We start from the raw sequence: 17,874 nt of genomic DNA on the forward strand, positions 1-17,874 counted from the left end.
TAGGCCACTGAAATTATTTTAATTGTAGCTAGGAAACAAATGCTAACAGTGCTAATGGTTAGCTAATGGTTAACGATGCTAGCAGCTCTAATTATAAGCTGCTAGTTTGTATTTATGTATTTAAGGCTTTTTATGGCTACCTATTAGATAAATGTCACTGAGGAACAAAAGTAGTTAAAAACAGAATGTTATTTTAATAAATAAAAATTTTAATGATTCTTGCAAATATTGGAAGTTAGCTTAGTTAACAACAGGAACACTGACACTTTTTACCCTAAGTTCTTTCTTTTTACAAAAGGATCTGCTGAAATTAATAGTAAAAGTAAAATGACCAATTCTAATTAATTAATCATGCCAATGACCATTTAATCAATGCAGATAAAAGCACATTGTTCAGTAGATGAGGCAGATAATAAACTATTTCTGTAAAATATTTTAACTCCCATCCTACTAATCCCTATGCAACTTCATATAACCTTATTAAGTCTGAACCATTAAAAAAATCTGCTGGCCCAGATCAAATCCAGCCACACTTCTTTAAGAAAGCGGCAGATTTGATTGTGGAGACCCGTTGTCTCAGGTTTTAAGTCTTAATTCTTGTCGTTGGCTGATTCACAGCTTCTGGAAGTCTGCAATGCTTTTACCATTGTTAAAGGTTGGCGGTCAATATTTTAACGTTGATGATAAGTGGGCCGTTGATGTCGACACTGATAATGTTCTGATAATCTTATACTCTAAGATGCTCACAGGACTCCTCACCTTATGTCTAAGCATTCCCCCAGCCAAGCAGTGATGGAAAGAAGCTTATTTCAACCCCGTCTATACAAGTTCCCATTCTTTTAGTTATGATCCATATCTCATGACCATAAATTAGGTTGAAACATAGACAATGCAAGTAACTTGAGAGCTTTGATTTTAGCTGAGCAAAACCCACATAAATATAGTAAGGTCCTAATCTGTCTATCCATCTTTCACTCAATCCTAACATCACAATAACTCTAGATACTTCTCCCATTGGGGCGGAGACTGACTCCCAACCTAGAAGGAGAAATAATGAGGATGGCTTGAAAATACCAACAGAACCACCACATCTGCAAAAACAAATGATACCAACTCTGACAGAGTCAAACCTACACTGGGAACAAGGCTGATGCTGTGCCAAGAATGTTACATTTTAATGGAACGAACTTATACAGCCCCTTTCCAGTCATACCAACCCCTCAAAGAGCTATTACACTACGTCCACATTTACCGAGCCACACTCTCAACACTCAAACACATCCACAGATCAGAAGGCAACTTCAGGTTAATGGCATTGCTCGAGGGCACATCATCATGTGGTGGGGGGAGCATGGATCAAACTCACAGCTGTGCCCTAACTAGAAATGCCGACACAGCTCTTGCTTTGGTCATACAAAGACCACATATCCCTTAAAAGCAAACAGTACTTTCATAACATCCATCCTTGAAGATGGATGATGGAGGGATGAGGGAGAAATGAGTGAGGGAAAGACAGACGGATGGATGGACAGAAAGACAGAAGCAATCCATGATACCCTCCAAGGCTTGCTGGGCAGACTTGGTGACCCCAGGAGACCACTCTTTGTTTCAGTTGTCCAATAGTAAGGCTTGGGCATTTACAATATAGGCTTACATTTAACTCTCTACAAATGTAAACAGTGTAAAAAACTGCTAAAAGGAGAACGTTTAATATGGAAACGTGGGTTAATACACCAACCATGAAGCATCTTTATTGCAGAAATTCCCAGCATCATTCAATAAAACCTTTCTAGTTCATTGCAAAACATTTACCTTTTACCCTTCCAGCAAAGCATGGCCAGGCTGATTAAATAGAAAGAAATGCTTTCAACTTTCAGAGCAAAACCGCTCTGATCTCCAGCGCAAAGCAGGAATCACCAGCAAAGAAGAAAAGCACCAGAAGGTCTATGATCGGGCTTTATGTAGCAGCGTTCCTGTTACAATGAGCACTGTGTTCCCATTTACTCGACTTTGGTTTAAGTACACAACCATCCCCCGGCTGACAGCAGCTCCCATGAGGCCCTGTGCTTTCCAACTGGATTAATTTCAGGGAGAGTAGACGAGCAAGTCTTGTAAATAAGTGTTTCTAACATCAAGATAAAGCTCTGTGATTTGGCCACAGCTAGATTTGTTTGAGAGGAGCATGTTCCCTGCAGAAGGCAAACACGACAACAGCAGATACACAGACTGTTTGCTCTCTAATGACATAAGTGAGACATTAGTCAGGATGAATGCAGCTCTCAGATGTGCGTTTACTTGGCATGTGTGTGTGTTTATGTAGGGGATGGGAGGTAATTTAAATCTCAGTTGAACTTTTATTGTCTTGTTGTTGACTAAAGTTGACTGCAGAATATGTAGAAGTGAGGCTAAATGATGCCCCAATAGATTTCCATCCCCCCTTATAACACATAAAAAAAATTTTTTCCCAATTTAAAATTTAACTATTTTTTCAGCATTTAAGTCCATAATAACAACATAAAACTACTGTAGGGGTTTAACAGAAGCCAAAAATATCATCAAATTCTTTGACTGAGATGTCACTGTTAAATGCTTAATAATCCTGTTATAATCTATGGTCAACAAGTGATTTATTCATGTAAAGCACTTTGAATTGTCTTTTCACTGAAATGTGCTGTACAAATAAACTTGGCTTGCCTATTTTTAATGATTGTGGCTTATAGATAATGAAAACCCAAAACTCAGTGTCTCAAAAACATTTTAATAATAAATAAGATCAATAAAAAATGACAGATTTCTCAAAAGCGTGTCCAATTTTATTCACGCAATACTTGGTTGGGGCTCCTTTTGCATGAATTACTGCATCGATGGGGCGGGGCATGGAGGGGATAAGCCTGTGGCACAGCGTAGCTGTAATGAAAACCCAGGTTTCTTTGATAGTGGCCTTCAAATCATCGGCATTATTGGGTCTGGTGTCTCTTATCCTCCTCTTGACGATACTCTATAGATTCTCTAAGGTGGTTCAGGTCAGGCCAGTTTGCCGGTCAATCAAGAACAGTAACACCATGGTCATTGAACCAGCTTTTGGTACCGTTGGCAGCGTGGGCAGGTGCCAAGTCCTGTTGGAAAACGAAATCAGCATCTCCATACAGCTTGTCAAGAGCCACTCTATGTAGCGGATCTTGCTGACTCCTTGTGAAACTCCCCCAAATTCTTAAATGGATTTTGTTTGTCAATCCTGGTGCACCTTCTTCTGATCACACTTTTTTCTTCCACACAATTTTCTACGAATACTATTGGATACATATTTCACTTAATGTGTAACGAATCTGTAGGAGTTTTTACTTTCTGAAATGAGTGACAAAAAATAATAAACTCTTTCACTATATAAATTGAAGTTTATAGTTATTATTATTAAATTCGTATTCCATCAATTACAGGTTATTCAAAGGTAAATATTTCACCTATTTGCAAACAAAATTTGCTAACAATCTTATTTCAATATCATGCCTATCGCTACTATCAATAATCTTTAACTACAAATGGCTAGTTTTTATTTGGAACTGAAGGTTCCATCAACCAAAATTGTGTTGGTTTCTTACAAAAAATCCCAATTAAAACACATTCAGGTTGGCGGGTATCACGTGAAAATGTGAAAAGTTCAAAGTTCAATGGCTATGAATATTTCGCAAATTGATATTAAAGATTTATTAACCAGGTTAATTTGCTAAAAGAGCACATACATTTAAATTAATCCTAATTTCCCGTGTTTCTTACACATGAAGTAATTATTATCCCAATGAGCTGATAAAAAAGTGATTAAAAACAGTTCTTAGTAGATATTCTGATTTTAAAACATTTGGAAAGAATCTGGTATGAATGTTTATGTTCTGTGTTGATGAATCTATAAAACCCAGACCAATCAGGAACCAATGAAATAACTCCGTCATCTGAAGGCAGCAGCAGCTCAGATGTTCACCAGAAGAAACAAATCTTGAACCTGTCTTGTCACCTGATCTGTAGCGCTCATCCCTGGAACCCGAGGACCGCCGGCGGTTGTAGCGCGAGGAGGAGGAGGGGGTGACCGGGGTTCTCCTTTCCTGGCCCATGGAGGGATCCATTCCTGGAAAGAGAGATGTGGATTGAACTTAACACCTTTACTGATTTTGTTAGGAGTCATTGGGGTGAGGGAAAAAATAACCGATGTGAAAATTACGTCTTCCTCTTTGTTAAAACAAGATTTTGTTGAAAGTGGAAGCTCTCCTAATGCATTTCAGCTGCGCTATAAAAGAGAACAAATCGCAACTTTACTACCTCCACTTGTCTTCAGCCTGAATGCTTTTATTTTTTAATCCTTGGCACAAAAAGGGATTTACTGAAAGATTTACAGGGTAAAATTGACCCAAACTCACTAAATCCTTTCAAAATGAAGTTCACTGTCCATACCAGAAAATTGCTTTTATATCATGCTTTCTGCAGCAAAATTAGGATTTTCTGACAGTTTAGTGAGTTTGAACCAAGCAGTGAACTTTGATTCACCCCTCAGTCGATGTTCCTTTCACACCCAATCCACATCTAAACGGTCACCAGTTAATCTAATAAATTAAAACCTAATAGAAATTTTAAATTCATAAGCTTGTGTTTGGCTGTCTTTTCACTCCTCTTACATGAAGTAACTCAGTGTTCCCCAACCCGGGTCCTTCAGGGCCCGCCGAGTCCTACGTGTCCCTGCCTTCAGGACCAATGCCTCAAAAAACTAACTTCAGAAAGCCAACAAAACAACTGACTGAGATAACTACAAAAATTTAACAGAAACAAAGCATAAAATTTATGTGTCACTGAAAAGTTTAGAACTTTCTTAATATAATACAAAACAATTAGTAAAAAATACTAAAAATAATTTCTCCAGAATTTCTGCCAAACCAGATTCTACCAACTGAACAGCCTCGTTCTTTTCCAGGTGTTTTTGAAACTTTCCCAACTTTTGAGGAAAATTTGGGTTCTACTCTAAGTAAGTACAGTCATGGCTGGTAAAACAAAATATTTAGTATTTTTACACAAGATGCAGATAAGAACAAATCCAGAAGATTTGAGTGGAATGCAGATTTAAGGTTGAATCTTTTTGCTCGTGGTGTCAACCATCTGATCTCTGACACTGAGAACCAGACAAAGTGCATGAGTCAGTAAAGCAACTATTAATAGTGCTCAGATACCTGCAAGGAATGCAACACGTCCAAGAAGCAAAATTATTTTAGGAAAACTGATTGCTTTGGAAACTAATGTAATTATATCACACAAATGAATGTGCAGTGGCTTGTAAAAACAATGCACTACTTTATTTATTTATTTTGTTTTTGTGGTAATAACCTCAAAAAGCACATTTTGTTTAAACATTCCCAGACATTCATAGAAGCAAATCTCCTGCAGACACTAATCAATAAGTCTGATTATAACAACATAACTGCAACCGACAGCTACCATTTCTCTACAGCCGCTGATGATCTACGACCAACCAACTGCGGCTCACACTTCCACCGTCGTCCGTCTTCATTAAAGCTCTCAGAGTACCTCAGAGAGCTGCTGCTGCTGTTGTTCAGGAGAGAAGCTAAAAGTTGATTAGCCAAGCGTTTAATGACTACCAGGCAGCAGAGGAATAAACGGCAAGTCTGGGAAACTCCTCACTTTCTTCTTTCCTCTGGGGAGTCGGTATGGATGGATTTCCCCTTCTCCAGACTTAGAGTAGATGTTCTTAATTCTTCTCCTTATCCAACATGTTCATCAAACAGGCTGCCCCTTTTACTCTATGTATGCATCAAATAAATAATGGTAGTTAAATCTATTCTGTTACACTAATATATCTTGATTTTTTTCTGTTTCCAGGGCGTTCAGTAGTCTGACATTTCAACCTGACAGGAGGGGAGACTTTATTGACCCCCACAGCAGGGAAAATGTAACTGTTAAAGAAGCTTACAAAAGAGAACAAAGAGCTGGGAAATCAACACAAAATCAAATAAAATGAGAACCAATGCAATACAAATATACTCAAAACACAGATTATGTACGTCATAAAATCTAACAAAGGCACTCAGAATTGATGTTTCATCACCATCCTGTATTATAAAGACTTTACCATCACTTAGGATTATATTTGTGAGTTATCTTCACAATCTGGCTTCATGAAAATCCAAAACATGATGGTGTCCAGTTCATTTACAAGGCATCAACTGTCTCTGGAGACTTTGATACTGTAAACACACCTGTCTGCTCCTGATGTCTGCTCTAGACCTACTCCTTGCAAATGCAACCATTTACATACCCATCATTAGTCTGCATGTGTACCAAACTGCAACCAAATCAGACCGAACCTTCAATGCTTAAGTTGGTACTCAGCTTCTGTTGTTAAAGTCTCAAACTCTGGGTAAACACTTTAATTAAAAACTTAATTTAAAACCCAAAGGACACCGTATTTTCTACAGTATTTTCATGATTCTGCTGTGCTCTTACCCCGCCTTAGTGAGCTTTAGGTACATTAGACATCTTAATATTCAAGAAACTTGTTGGAATCCCACAATTTTCTTTTGCAATGCAGATCCTTCTTGGGTTCTTTGCAAAGTTTGAATTGGATTCTGGCAGTGATAGTCTGCATTGCAAGTCTTTTCCAATGTTATTTGTCAGAAAGTCAGAGAGCAAAAGATAACAAAATATGTAGGAGAATAGAGCTGAAGGTAAGATACTGACTGTTCATTTATATTCTCACTAAAAAGTATGACAGAAATAAAATAATAGAAAAATGAGCACTAAAAGGTGTGATTCTCTACTGCTGAAAGACAGTAGAAAGAAAATAACCATGAAAGTTGTGTAACAACAATTAGAAAAAAATAAAGTGGCTTCAAGTTTCATCAGGAAGATTTTCCCACAGGCCCGTTTCTCCTCTGGACTAAGAAATGCTTCTCGAGTTTCTGAAGCACTCAGCTGGTGTTATTGCATCACTCAAGGTCTGTAGATGTTCCCAGATCAATGATGATAAGTAAAGCACAATAACAGCCTGAATGAACCACCATAAATTAACTGTACACTAACTCACAGCCTGTCCTGAACAACAGAACAGTCTGTGAATGTTCTCCCAGATAAAATCGATACTGCACACTCATGGCCAAATGTTTTGGTGCTGATATAAATGCTGCATAGTTTTAACTTTTTTACATTTTCTATACAAGTTTCCCTGATTTACTGAAGGATAAAAATAACTATATGGTTCAAAAGTTTTCTTTTGCAAATGAGTCAAATTTATAAGAGGAATAAATGTTTCCAAAGTTGATATTTTTTAATTTCATTCCATCTCTAATCCACGGCTAAGTGCTGGATTTGCTCTTCTGGACCAGATTCAGACCGATGACGAGCCATTCATGTCTTATTAGCGCTTGGAGTCGATCGTGTGTTTGTCCACCTGCTCAGGTTCTTAGTGGCGTTAACATCTGCCGGTTTCCGACCCAAGGCCCAAAATTTCAATATTCGTACAGTACAGACCAAAGGTTTGGACACACCTTCTCATTCAAAGAGTTTTCTTTATTTTCATGACTATGAATATTGTAGCTTCACAATGAAAGCATCAAAACTATGAATTAACACATGAGGAATTATATACTGAACAAAAAAGTGTGAAACAACTGAAAATATGTCTTATATTCTAGGTTCTTCAAAGTAGCCACCTTTTGCTTTGATTACTGCTCCACACACTCTTGGTATTCTGTTGATGAGCTTCAAGAGGTAGTCACCTGAAATGGTTTTCCAACAGTCTTGAAGGAGTTCCCAGAGATACTTAGCACTTGTTGGCCTTTTTGCCTTCACTCTGCGGTCCAGCTCACCCCAAACCATCTCGATTGGGTTCAGGTCCGGTGACTGTGGAGGCCAGGCCATCTGGCGCAGCAACCCATCACTCTTCTTCTTGGTCAAATAGCCCTTACACAGCCTGGAGGTATGTTTGGGACTCATCAGACCAAAGCACAGATTTCCACTGGTCTAATGTCCATTCCTTGTGTTCTTTAGCCCAAACAAGTCTCTTCTGTTTGTTGCCTGTCCTCAGCAGTGGTTTCCTAGCAGCTATTTTACCATGAAGGCCTGATTCACACAGTCTCCTCTTAACAGTTGTTCTAGAGATGTGTCTGCTGCTAGAACTCTGTGTGGCATTGACCTGTTCTCTAATCTGAGCTGCTGTTAACCTGCGATTTCTGAGGCTGGTGACTTGGATGAACTTATCGTCCGCAGCAGAGGTGACTCTTGGTCTTCCTTTTCTGGGGTGGTCCTCATGCGAGCCAGTTTCTTTGTAGCGCTTGATGGTTTTTGCGACTGCACTCGGGGACACTTTCAAAGTTTTCCCAATTGTTCGGACTGACTGACCTTCATCTCTTAAAGTAATGATGGCCACTCGTTTTTCTTTACTTAGCTGCTTTTTTCTTGCCATAATACAAATTCTAACAGTCTATTCAGTAGGACTATCAGCTGTGTACTGTATCCACCTCCTGCTGAACGGAACTGATTGTCCCAACCCCATTTATAAGGCTTGAAATCCCACTTATTAAACCTGACAGGGCACACCTGTGAAGTGAAAACCATTTCAGGTGACTACCTCTTGAAGCTCATCAACAGAATACCAAGAGTGTGTGGAGCAGTAATCAAAGCAAAAGGTGGCTACTTTGAAGAACCTAGAATAAAAGACATATTTTCAGTTGTTTCACACTTTTTGTTCAGTATGTAATTCCACATGTGTTAATTCATAGTTTTGATGCCTTCAGTGTGAAGCTACAATATTCATAGTCATGAAAATAAAGAAAACTCTTTGAATGAGAAGGTGTGTCCAAACGTTTTGGTCTGTACTGAGTATATGAGCTGCTTTGTTGTCACTGTAGCCTGTAACCAATTAAATGTATTAAAATAAAATACAAATTGCATTTGAAAAAATAAATGATCTGTGCGATGAGTTAAAAACCTTCAGACGTGATGTTTATTAATGAACCTAATATCAACAAGGAGAAATAACATGATTTTTAATTGTTAGATGACAAAGACGAAAATGGTGCAGATGGAGAAGTTGTTTACTTTATTATTACTATTTATTATTCTGTTAATTATTTTGTTGCATATATTCATTTTGATATTAGTTTTTGTGTGTAAATCTTTCTATCTCTAACAGCCAAATAAAATGTTTACCTTTTAACAAATGCAGGAACAAATATCAAGTGTTACAAAACAGAATAACTATAATTCACTGCTGCAGTCAAAGTCTTTTATTAGGAAAACTGTGAGAATAAATGTGAATGCATTTACAGGACGAAAATAAGTGGGAAAGAAATATATATTTAGCCTAGCACAAACATAATTACATAGTTCTATGTAACAGTTTCAAATTGAGGACATTGATAACATGCATTGTTTTTCCTTTTATAAAGATAAAAAAATAAAAAAAATGGCTTTCCAACCTGTAAAGAAAAGTTCCCAACAAGCGGCAGGAGGAAAAAAGAAATTCATTGATGAAATCCGCAATACATGTGAAGTTTTAGTGGCTAGAGGTCTGCTCATAGTGACACAGCACTGAGTTAGTTACATGCTCCACTTATTAGTCACATCCCATTTTTAGTTCCGAATGTTCCCTCACCCTATGATGAAAATCATATTCAAACAAGTTTGCAGACCTCAGCAGTTCTGCTCCATCTGAAAGCCAGAGGCCAGCGTACAGCGGCTCGGTGAATGTGGTCTGGACTCTGTGGAGGAAAGTCATGGTTTCAGAGACGCTGTAGAAGGACAGAAGACCTGCTCTGTGATCCAGGTACACTCCTACTCTGCAGGAACCATGCGCCCGGGATGGGAGTTTTGTTCTTGTTGGGCCTGAACTCGTAACTGTTCTTGAAACAATCAGGGGCCCAGGAACTGCTGTTTTGTCCAAACATGCAATCGCTGAAGGTCCCAGCTCTGCTGATGCCTTGGTAAGCGACCGCCACCAAGACTCCTTTCCCGCTCCTCTCCACTTCCAGGTACCAGCGGCCAGTGAGACTCTGATGACTCAGAACCTGCCAGGTGTATGCAAACCTTTCTGGGTGGTTGGGGTAGTCCTGTTCTTCGCTTACAAAGATTACTTTTCTCTTCTCCTTAGTTAGCATCAGGTTTGGGTTTGCAGTTTCAGGATTCAGTGTGATCTGGCATGCATATTCTAGGAAGTGAGATCTAGTTTTAAAACTTTGCCATTCTTAGACCCGCCCAGTAAAACATCCGGTCTCCGATCAAACTGTTGTGTTTTAGTCTTTATCACATCAGGATTTTCCCATCCATGGTCAGGAGAAGTCACTGGTTTGTTAAACGAAACCACTGGTTGATGCAAGTGCAACATCTTTCTCTCTGAAGTCTTCACTGTTATATACGTCATCTGAGTTCTGTCTAGAAAGTCTAAGGCTAGATCTGGGGTCATGAAACATGACCTTTGAAAAGTTAGCCCTGGGAAGCATGGGACTAAGAAGGCTCTGTAAGACTGGTTTGTATGAACTCAGCAGTGGACTGTCCATGTTCTAGTTTGGTCTGTAATAATAGTAATAATAACAATCATGTTATACACTGTTGTATTGCTCTTGCATCTTATACTGCTCTATATTTACTCTCACTCACTTAAAACTGTGCACTTATATTTATATTATATTGTAGATATGTTTGTACTGTTTAATTTGTACTGTATTGCACCGACTACGCCAAAACAAATTCCTTGTATGTCCAAAAACGTACTTGGCAATAAAGCTTTTCTGATTCTGATTCTGATTCTGATGTTTATTGGTCATTGCACATGTACATTACAACAACATTTGTCCTCTGCATTTAACCCATCCCTTACAGGGAGCAGTGGGCTGCTATTGTGCGGCGCCCGGGGAGCATTCTGGGGCTAAGGGTCTTGCTCAGGGACCCTGAGTGGCAATCTGTGGGAAACGAACCTGACCCCTCTGGAACACAAACCTCCTGTTCTAACCACTAGGCCACCACTCCCTAGTGGGCTCTGGGTTTCATGATGGCCCTCTCTGACTCTGGTAGAGGCATAGAGGGCAAACCCATGGCTCCAGTAATTGTGAGCACAATCTTTTCACACTCTTCATCAAGAACTTTTTGGCCTCTGAAACGCTGGCAGCGACCCTCTCAAAGTTACGCTGACGGCAGATCCTGATGCTCGACTGTTCTTTAGGTTCAGCCAGACGAGACAGTGAAGGATACCTCAACAGAAAACGAGTATGGTCGTGTGTACTGTACAGTTTGTCCAGTTCCACATCTTTCCTGTTTAATTCCATAATCTCCTCCTGCACATTATTTAGAACTTTTCTGAACCGACCCAATTCAGTGTTCTGTCTAGAATTCATCATTTCCTTCATATGGGAGAGCTTTTTCTCCATTGTCTTAATGAGCTCTGTAAAGACCTTCTCAGTTATACTCAGCAGCATGACTTACTGCAGCTTCCTCTTGCTGAAAAATGCTCAAATATGTTTTCTTCTCTTGGATCCTCAGCTGGATTTTCTGTCGAGTCGCCTAAAGCTCCTTCTGCCTCTCGGCCCTTTCGGCAGCCATGGAGACTGTTTGTGGCCTTTGTGGTCGTCCTTGGAGCATAGATAACAGATGCAGCAGTGGTCCGTCCGGCAGAAAATCTTCATCACTCCTGATGCAGAGGGCAGATGCTCTCCTTGAGATCTGCAGTAGGTTCCACCAACTTGTGCTTTCTTAAAGGGGGCACCTCGTTGTGAGACTGGAGGTGTGTGGAACAGTATGAGGCCATATATTGCAGGCAGGATTTTATGGCTTTCATCTTCCTCTCAGAGCAGACATCGCAGGCTACATCTCCGGGTTCAGCATTGCAGTCATTACCTGGACCCTCGGGCTGAACCTCACTCTTCCTCAACTCCTCGACTACAAATGCTACTATCATACTGTTTTTAACCAGGGCAGGCCTCGACATGAAGATCTCCCTGCATTGAGGGCTGCTGTAGATCCCTGAACTTTCTTCATTGTCCGACCGTTTGTTGATGCAGGTCATGCAAAAGCTGTGACTGCAAGGTAAAACCACTGGATTTTTGAGCAGTTTCGAGCAGAGAGAGCAGCAGAATCTCTCCCGCTTCAGTTGAATCCCCTGGGCCGTGTTTTCCTCCGTCAGCAGCAGTTACAACCAAGTGAGAAGAAATGACTCACGGTGATCGACTTTACAAGAACATATACAGCTGCACGAGGGATGGCATTTTCAGCTCTGCTTCATTCCAGAGACAGGAGTGGCTTCAAGCAGGAAGGTTGTTCTTAGTTCCCATATGGTATGACTTTACAAGTTTGGAACAGAACAGCAGGAAAAATGCCAGTCATTCTTCCAGGTCATTGGTGTCAGATGGGAACAAAGTCCAAATATGTAATCAGTTAATAGGGAAAATCCCATAACAATTGGTCGGTAGTTATGTAGCAGTATGATTGCTTAGTAAAGTATAAAAACTAACATATGAGTGCAGAAGTGATATTACATTTATCTGAATTTTTCAATATTTTATAGAATTAATGTGAACATCAAGAGAATATTCAGGTTCACAAAGATATGAAACCTAAAAGATTTGGGTTGGGTGGTATGTAAACATACTATTCCGGCCTAAAGAACCCTTTGTTACACCAGAATAAGGAAGATGTGACACACAAATATATCCCTGCAGAAAATAATGTACTTTAATATCACAGGAACAAGAGGGAAGCCGCCACGTTGAAGTTTATCCCCTTTTAATTCTGTCTAGAACAGGCGTCTCAAACTCCAGTCCTCAAGAGCTACTACCCAGCAACTTTTAGATACATCCGCTCCAACACAGCTGAATCAAAGGATTTAATAACCTCTTCAGCATGACGTCAAGTTTGGAAAAGGCCTGGTGATGAGCCATTTATTTAATTCAGGTGTGACTGGAGCAGGGCTGCATCTAAAAGCTGCCGGACAGTAGCTCTCAAAGACTGGAGTTGGAGACCCCTAAAATCCACATTTTGATTATGTAAAAACATATTTCCTCTCAGGTTGTGGTAAAGCCAATAAATAACTTATTTTTGGTGAAAAAAACTAATTTATAACAAGCCTACCGTGTGGCTGTCATTGGGTGCAAAATGTTGGAGAATGGCAGAAAGCCACTTGGAATGGTTGTGAAACTGGTGCTTAGCAGCTGTTTAGACATGAACTGGAAATTAGAGCAGGAACCCAGTGTAGTGCTCATATCCTCTCAGATCATGGTACATTTAATTAAAATGTATTTTTAAGAACTCACTGACAAAGATAAAACCAACAATATCATACTGACCAAGGACACACCAACTATCCAGCTATTTAGTTATAGTTTTCTCAATAGTTTAATTAGATTCTGTGTAATTTAGGTTTGAGAAACACCATAACTCTTAAAATATAAATAGTTTATTTTGAGAAAATGTTAGAGCTAAACTGGAAAGGGTTTTTTAGGAGAGCCCATCTTTCATGACTTGAAGACAGCCTTTGATACAGTTTAATCATAAGGCCTTCATTGTCAAGTTTACTAAGTTTCTGCCCTGGCCGTGAAACCAAAAACCAGAGCCTTCCCTTCAAGTAATTGCTGAGTGGGTCATTGCAGTTTGATTGTACAATCCACATTTGTTTTATGGGTATTTCAGTGCAACTACACCAAGAACCAACATTGTCTGTGGAAAGTCAAACGTGTCTCTAATGCAGTGAGGACCAAAGCAGTGAATCTTGACACTGAACCTGTTTGCAGTTTTTAAAGACAGGATCTTTAGGCATAGTGGAAGAGAGGGGTTGTCAAGTTTGGGGATTTCAGGGTCTAATTTTTGCTTTGTGCAAATAATGAGGTTGTGTTGCCTTCTTCAAGCATGGCCTTTAGTGAGCTCTGAAGCCTTTCAACCATTAGCGTGAAGGTGGACAGAATAATCCCAACCAGGGAACAGGTGAAATTCTCACTCAGTCTGGAATTCATTGAAAAACGTAATGAAATTAAGTCATATTTGAATTACAACATTTCCTAACACCAGTAACATTGTTGGTGAACCTCAAGGCAGCTTATTTGGTCCTCTGCAGTTTAGCTTGCATATTATTAAGTTTCCTGGTGTGTATGTCATGTGTTTCATGAATGCTGATGATACCATGTTATATATGTGTGCAGAAAACAAACAAGAGGCTGCAGAAGAGCTTCCTGCTTTAATGGTTAAGGTTCTGTACTTGTTATGCAACTCCTATCAACATCTTAATATTGGTAAAAATGTACATTCTTTTAAATTGAGGTAAATACAGATCTAGATCTGACATTATAGTGGCAGGAAAGAAAACTATCAGCAGAATATGATTACAAGGATTTACATGTACCAATAGATTCACAACTTACATTAAAACATTGTGAATGCAAATAAGTGTGATCCATTTTACACATATTGTACACAATGAACAACTTAACGATAACTTTGTTTTGTTATTTAAAAAATCAGTAACTACAAGGATCAATCACTTAATTAATCATCTTTTTCCTTGTTTATGTTGAAATAAGCAGCATTAATACTCTTTCCTGTAAATATATTTCTGATCTAATATGTCACAGTGTCAATATGCCTTTTTGATTAAATGCTAGTTCTTCTACACTGAGATATTTTAAATAAACTAAAAAAGTTTGACTTTCTTACCAAGCAATGTGGACTAACATGTTTTAGGGCTGAAATGCTTTGCAGATAAGATGAGCATAGCTGTATTTCTCAGAGAAAGAGTATTGTGCAGGTAAGTCTTTGTAAAAAGGAAGTGGATATAGTGTATTTACATGTCTACATATGGCTGAATGTTACTTGTCTACAAGGAAGAATATTACAGGCCTCAAATAGAATGTGATACTTGAGTTTTTCATGTCAGAAACCTTTAGGGAACAAAAGGCAACAAATTATAATTCTGCAGAAGTCCTGGGTCATCTTCGGCATCTTTGAATTTTGGATTCCTAAGAGAAAGAATTTCTTGTAAAGTAATCAAGTGACAAAGTAATCTTAATCAATAGTTCTTACAGGTTCTGAAGGTCTTTCAAACATCTTTTTTTGACTGTGCTACCTTTTCACCCGTTGGTTTGAGTCCACTTACATCTAGAATTCTCACCAGAAAAACCAGAGCCGCAACGTTTTCAACACACATTTGTTTTCCTGCCATAACCTTTGGCCACAACTGTATATCAGAAAAGGGACACAAGTACCGATGATTTCATATGTTTTCAACAAACTGCACAACTCTCACACTAGAAAGGACAAAGTTCAGCTAAGCGTAGTTGGGTTTTCCCCCATTTTCTTTTCTATGTCAGGTAAGAGTAAATATTTATGGCCAAACAGGCTGAGCAACTTTCATCAACAGAGCAGTAGTCAACATAAATCCAAAACATGGGGACGTCACATTCAAACAGTAGGAAATAAGAGATTTTTTAACACATTTGTTTTCTGCATGTGAACCAAACGTTGTTAGGCTGTGCTGAGTGACACATAATAAACTCTGTTTGTAAAAACAAGGTGAAAAATGCATCACCCATCCATGCGCTATACCCACTTATCTTTGCAGGGTCAGGGGGGGGGGAAATAACCATGCAATCACACACTCATAACTAAAAACAATTTAGAGCGACCAGTTAACCTAACAGTCGTGTTTTTGGATTGTGGAAAGAAGGGAAAAAGAAGTTTTCCCCGTGCTTCAGTGGGTTCTCTCCGGAGTACCCAGAGAGAATCCACTGAAGCTAGGGGAGAACATGCAAACTCCATGCAGAAAGACCCCTGGCTGGGAAGCTTTCCAGCCTTTAATGTGTTAAACAGAGTGTTAGTGAACGTTTAGCAGACAGATGGCCCAAAGCCACATCCTCTGAATCACTTGAGATGAATTGTTCCTTTGTTTTCTAAGATTTCTGTTAATTGGAAATGCCTGTTTTTTAAACCATGATGATGTGTAGGAATAACATTAGAATCTTCATTGTTGACGCATCAGACTGTAGCAGTTCAAACAGCACTTTTTAATTTAACCATTTGTTCCAGTTGCTTTTGTGACTACAGTACAGTACAGACGTTCTGAGTCACTCATTTTTGTAGATTTTTCTTCCAGCAGGAAGATCGTTAAAATACTCATTACTCTCTTGCCCACATTTCTAATTTTAAAATAAATTTAAAAAAAGCAAACGCAATGACTTTTTAATCCTAATAACAGGGACAAGTTTTATCTGCACTTTAGTTAGTTATATACATATTAGTTTTATACAAATGGAACCGCTCTGTGTTTCTTAAATTGTCCCTTGGGGATAATGAGGTTTGCTGAATCTGAAACTGAACAACGTGAAGGGCCTCAGGAGGTGGTTCGGTGAAGGTTTTGGTTAAATGTGGGGTCTGTTCAGTCAGCGTAATGTTCTCTGAAGTGATGGAAACATGGCTCTGGGTCAACCCACTCCCCCCCCACCCCCCAGCAAACCCGGGACCCCCAGCAGGGCTTAAATGCGCATACCAACCATTTTCTTCATCCCACACACCTCATTCCTTAACACAATGCATTTCCTGAGTTTCCCCAACCCGAAGACAACATACACTCTGTCTCCGTATTTCCATGAACACAGACAGAGTTGTTTTCCAGTAATAGCTCTGGTGGTGCCACAGTGTCCACAGGATCCAAACAGCTCAGCTGTAAAATGGACTTCTAGATCATCTCAACGACTCCATCTGTGGTGTATTAGGGAAACTTGTCAACTGGTGACGATCTGTCAACTACAATAAACTTATAAGAAGTACACTAGTGTCCTAATGGAAAGCTCTGCCCTCCAGGTATGGGGTGCACATATGTTGGCAAATATGCTGCTTAAGATCTGTTGCTGGTCATTTTGCCCCTTTGACATTTCATACTGTTGCTCTTCTCGCCTTTCTGGAACCACCTGTTTCAGGTAAAAAATGGCACTGTCTACCGCAGGTGTTTTATTACGCCTCAAAAGATTTGTGGTTTAAAGACCAGAACACTGACAGTTTGGAGATGTGGTCACGAAACCAGGTGATGAAAGCATTTGGTGAGTTCCCTGAAAGTCTGGAAATATTGGTTTATTGGATAAAAAGATGTTTGGATAAATTCATATATTTGTTAATAAAAGTTATAAAACATACAAAACATCTGATTATTTTTGGGTAAAATACAGAAAAAGGGTAAAATCTGAGTCGAAACTTGACGTCATACCAAAAACGTTTGTCACGACTGCTGACAAGACAAAACAAGAAAAGCCCCCAAAAAAGTCTAGAAAACTTGCCACGGTTTTTAGTCGGAAAAAACATTTCCGTATTATGTAACTGCTATGCCTTGCAACAGCTGAGACAGATTTTATTTCTCTGGCTGTTCCTTCACAAAACAATCCAAGGAATCTGTACCAACTGGTCAGGTTGGTAACATTTGGGGAAACTTTGACCTGCTTTCCTGTAAGAATGTGTACCCTCATTGGTGTCAATCTGCTCCTGCAGGAAAAAGTTAATACAAGTGACATTTCAGATTGTCTTTTCACTGATATTAAAAGGTGCAAAAAATAAAATAGCTGTTTATACCGAAGCAACCTGAAGCAAAGTGTTCACATATTTGTGGCCATTCATTGCTGCTGCATAATTAAAAAGTAATTATATTACAGTCAACAACAACCACCAAAAGGTAGGTAAAAATAAAGTACTGATACCCTAGAAGGGGTAACAGAAATGTTCCCCCATCTAGAATAAAGTCTTGCATTTGAAAGTATAAATAGATTAGGGTTATTTTTGCACTGCCAACCAATCAATTTAGTTTAACTTCAGGTTTTTATCAAACACCAAGGCCAACTTTATTTTCGCTGTACATGG

At 39.1% G+C, this 17,874-nt stretch overlaps 1 protein-coding gene and 1 pseudogene across 9 annotated transcripts in view; both read right to left on the bottom strand.

The window, feature by feature from the left end:
• LOC124869456 (disco-interacting protein 2 homolog C) overlaps positions 1 to 17,874 on the bottom strand; it is a 200,956-nt gene that overhangs the window by 80,776 nt on the left and 102,306 nt on the right. For all 9 annotated transcript variants that reach the window (XM_047367309.1, XM_047367316.1, XM_047367308.1 and 6 more), the window contains exon 3: positions 4,010 to 4,120. In XM_047367309.1, coding sequence (XP_047223265.1) covers positions 4,010 to 4,120 — 111 coding nt within the window. The remainder of the gene's footprint in view (positions 1 to 4,009; positions 4,121 to 17,874) is intronic.
• LOC124869457 lies at positions 9,267 to 10,660 on the bottom strand (annotated as a pseudogene).

This window comes from Girardinichthys multiradiatus, chromosome 6 (assembly GCF_021462225.1).
Source record: "Girardinichthys multiradiatus isolate DD_20200921_A chromosome 6, DD_fGirMul_XY1, whole genome shotgun sequence".
In the NCBI taxonomy this organism is placed as follows: Eukaryota; Metazoa; Chordata; class Actinopteri; order Cyprinodontiformes; family Goodeidae; genus Girardinichthys; species Girardinichthys multiradiatus.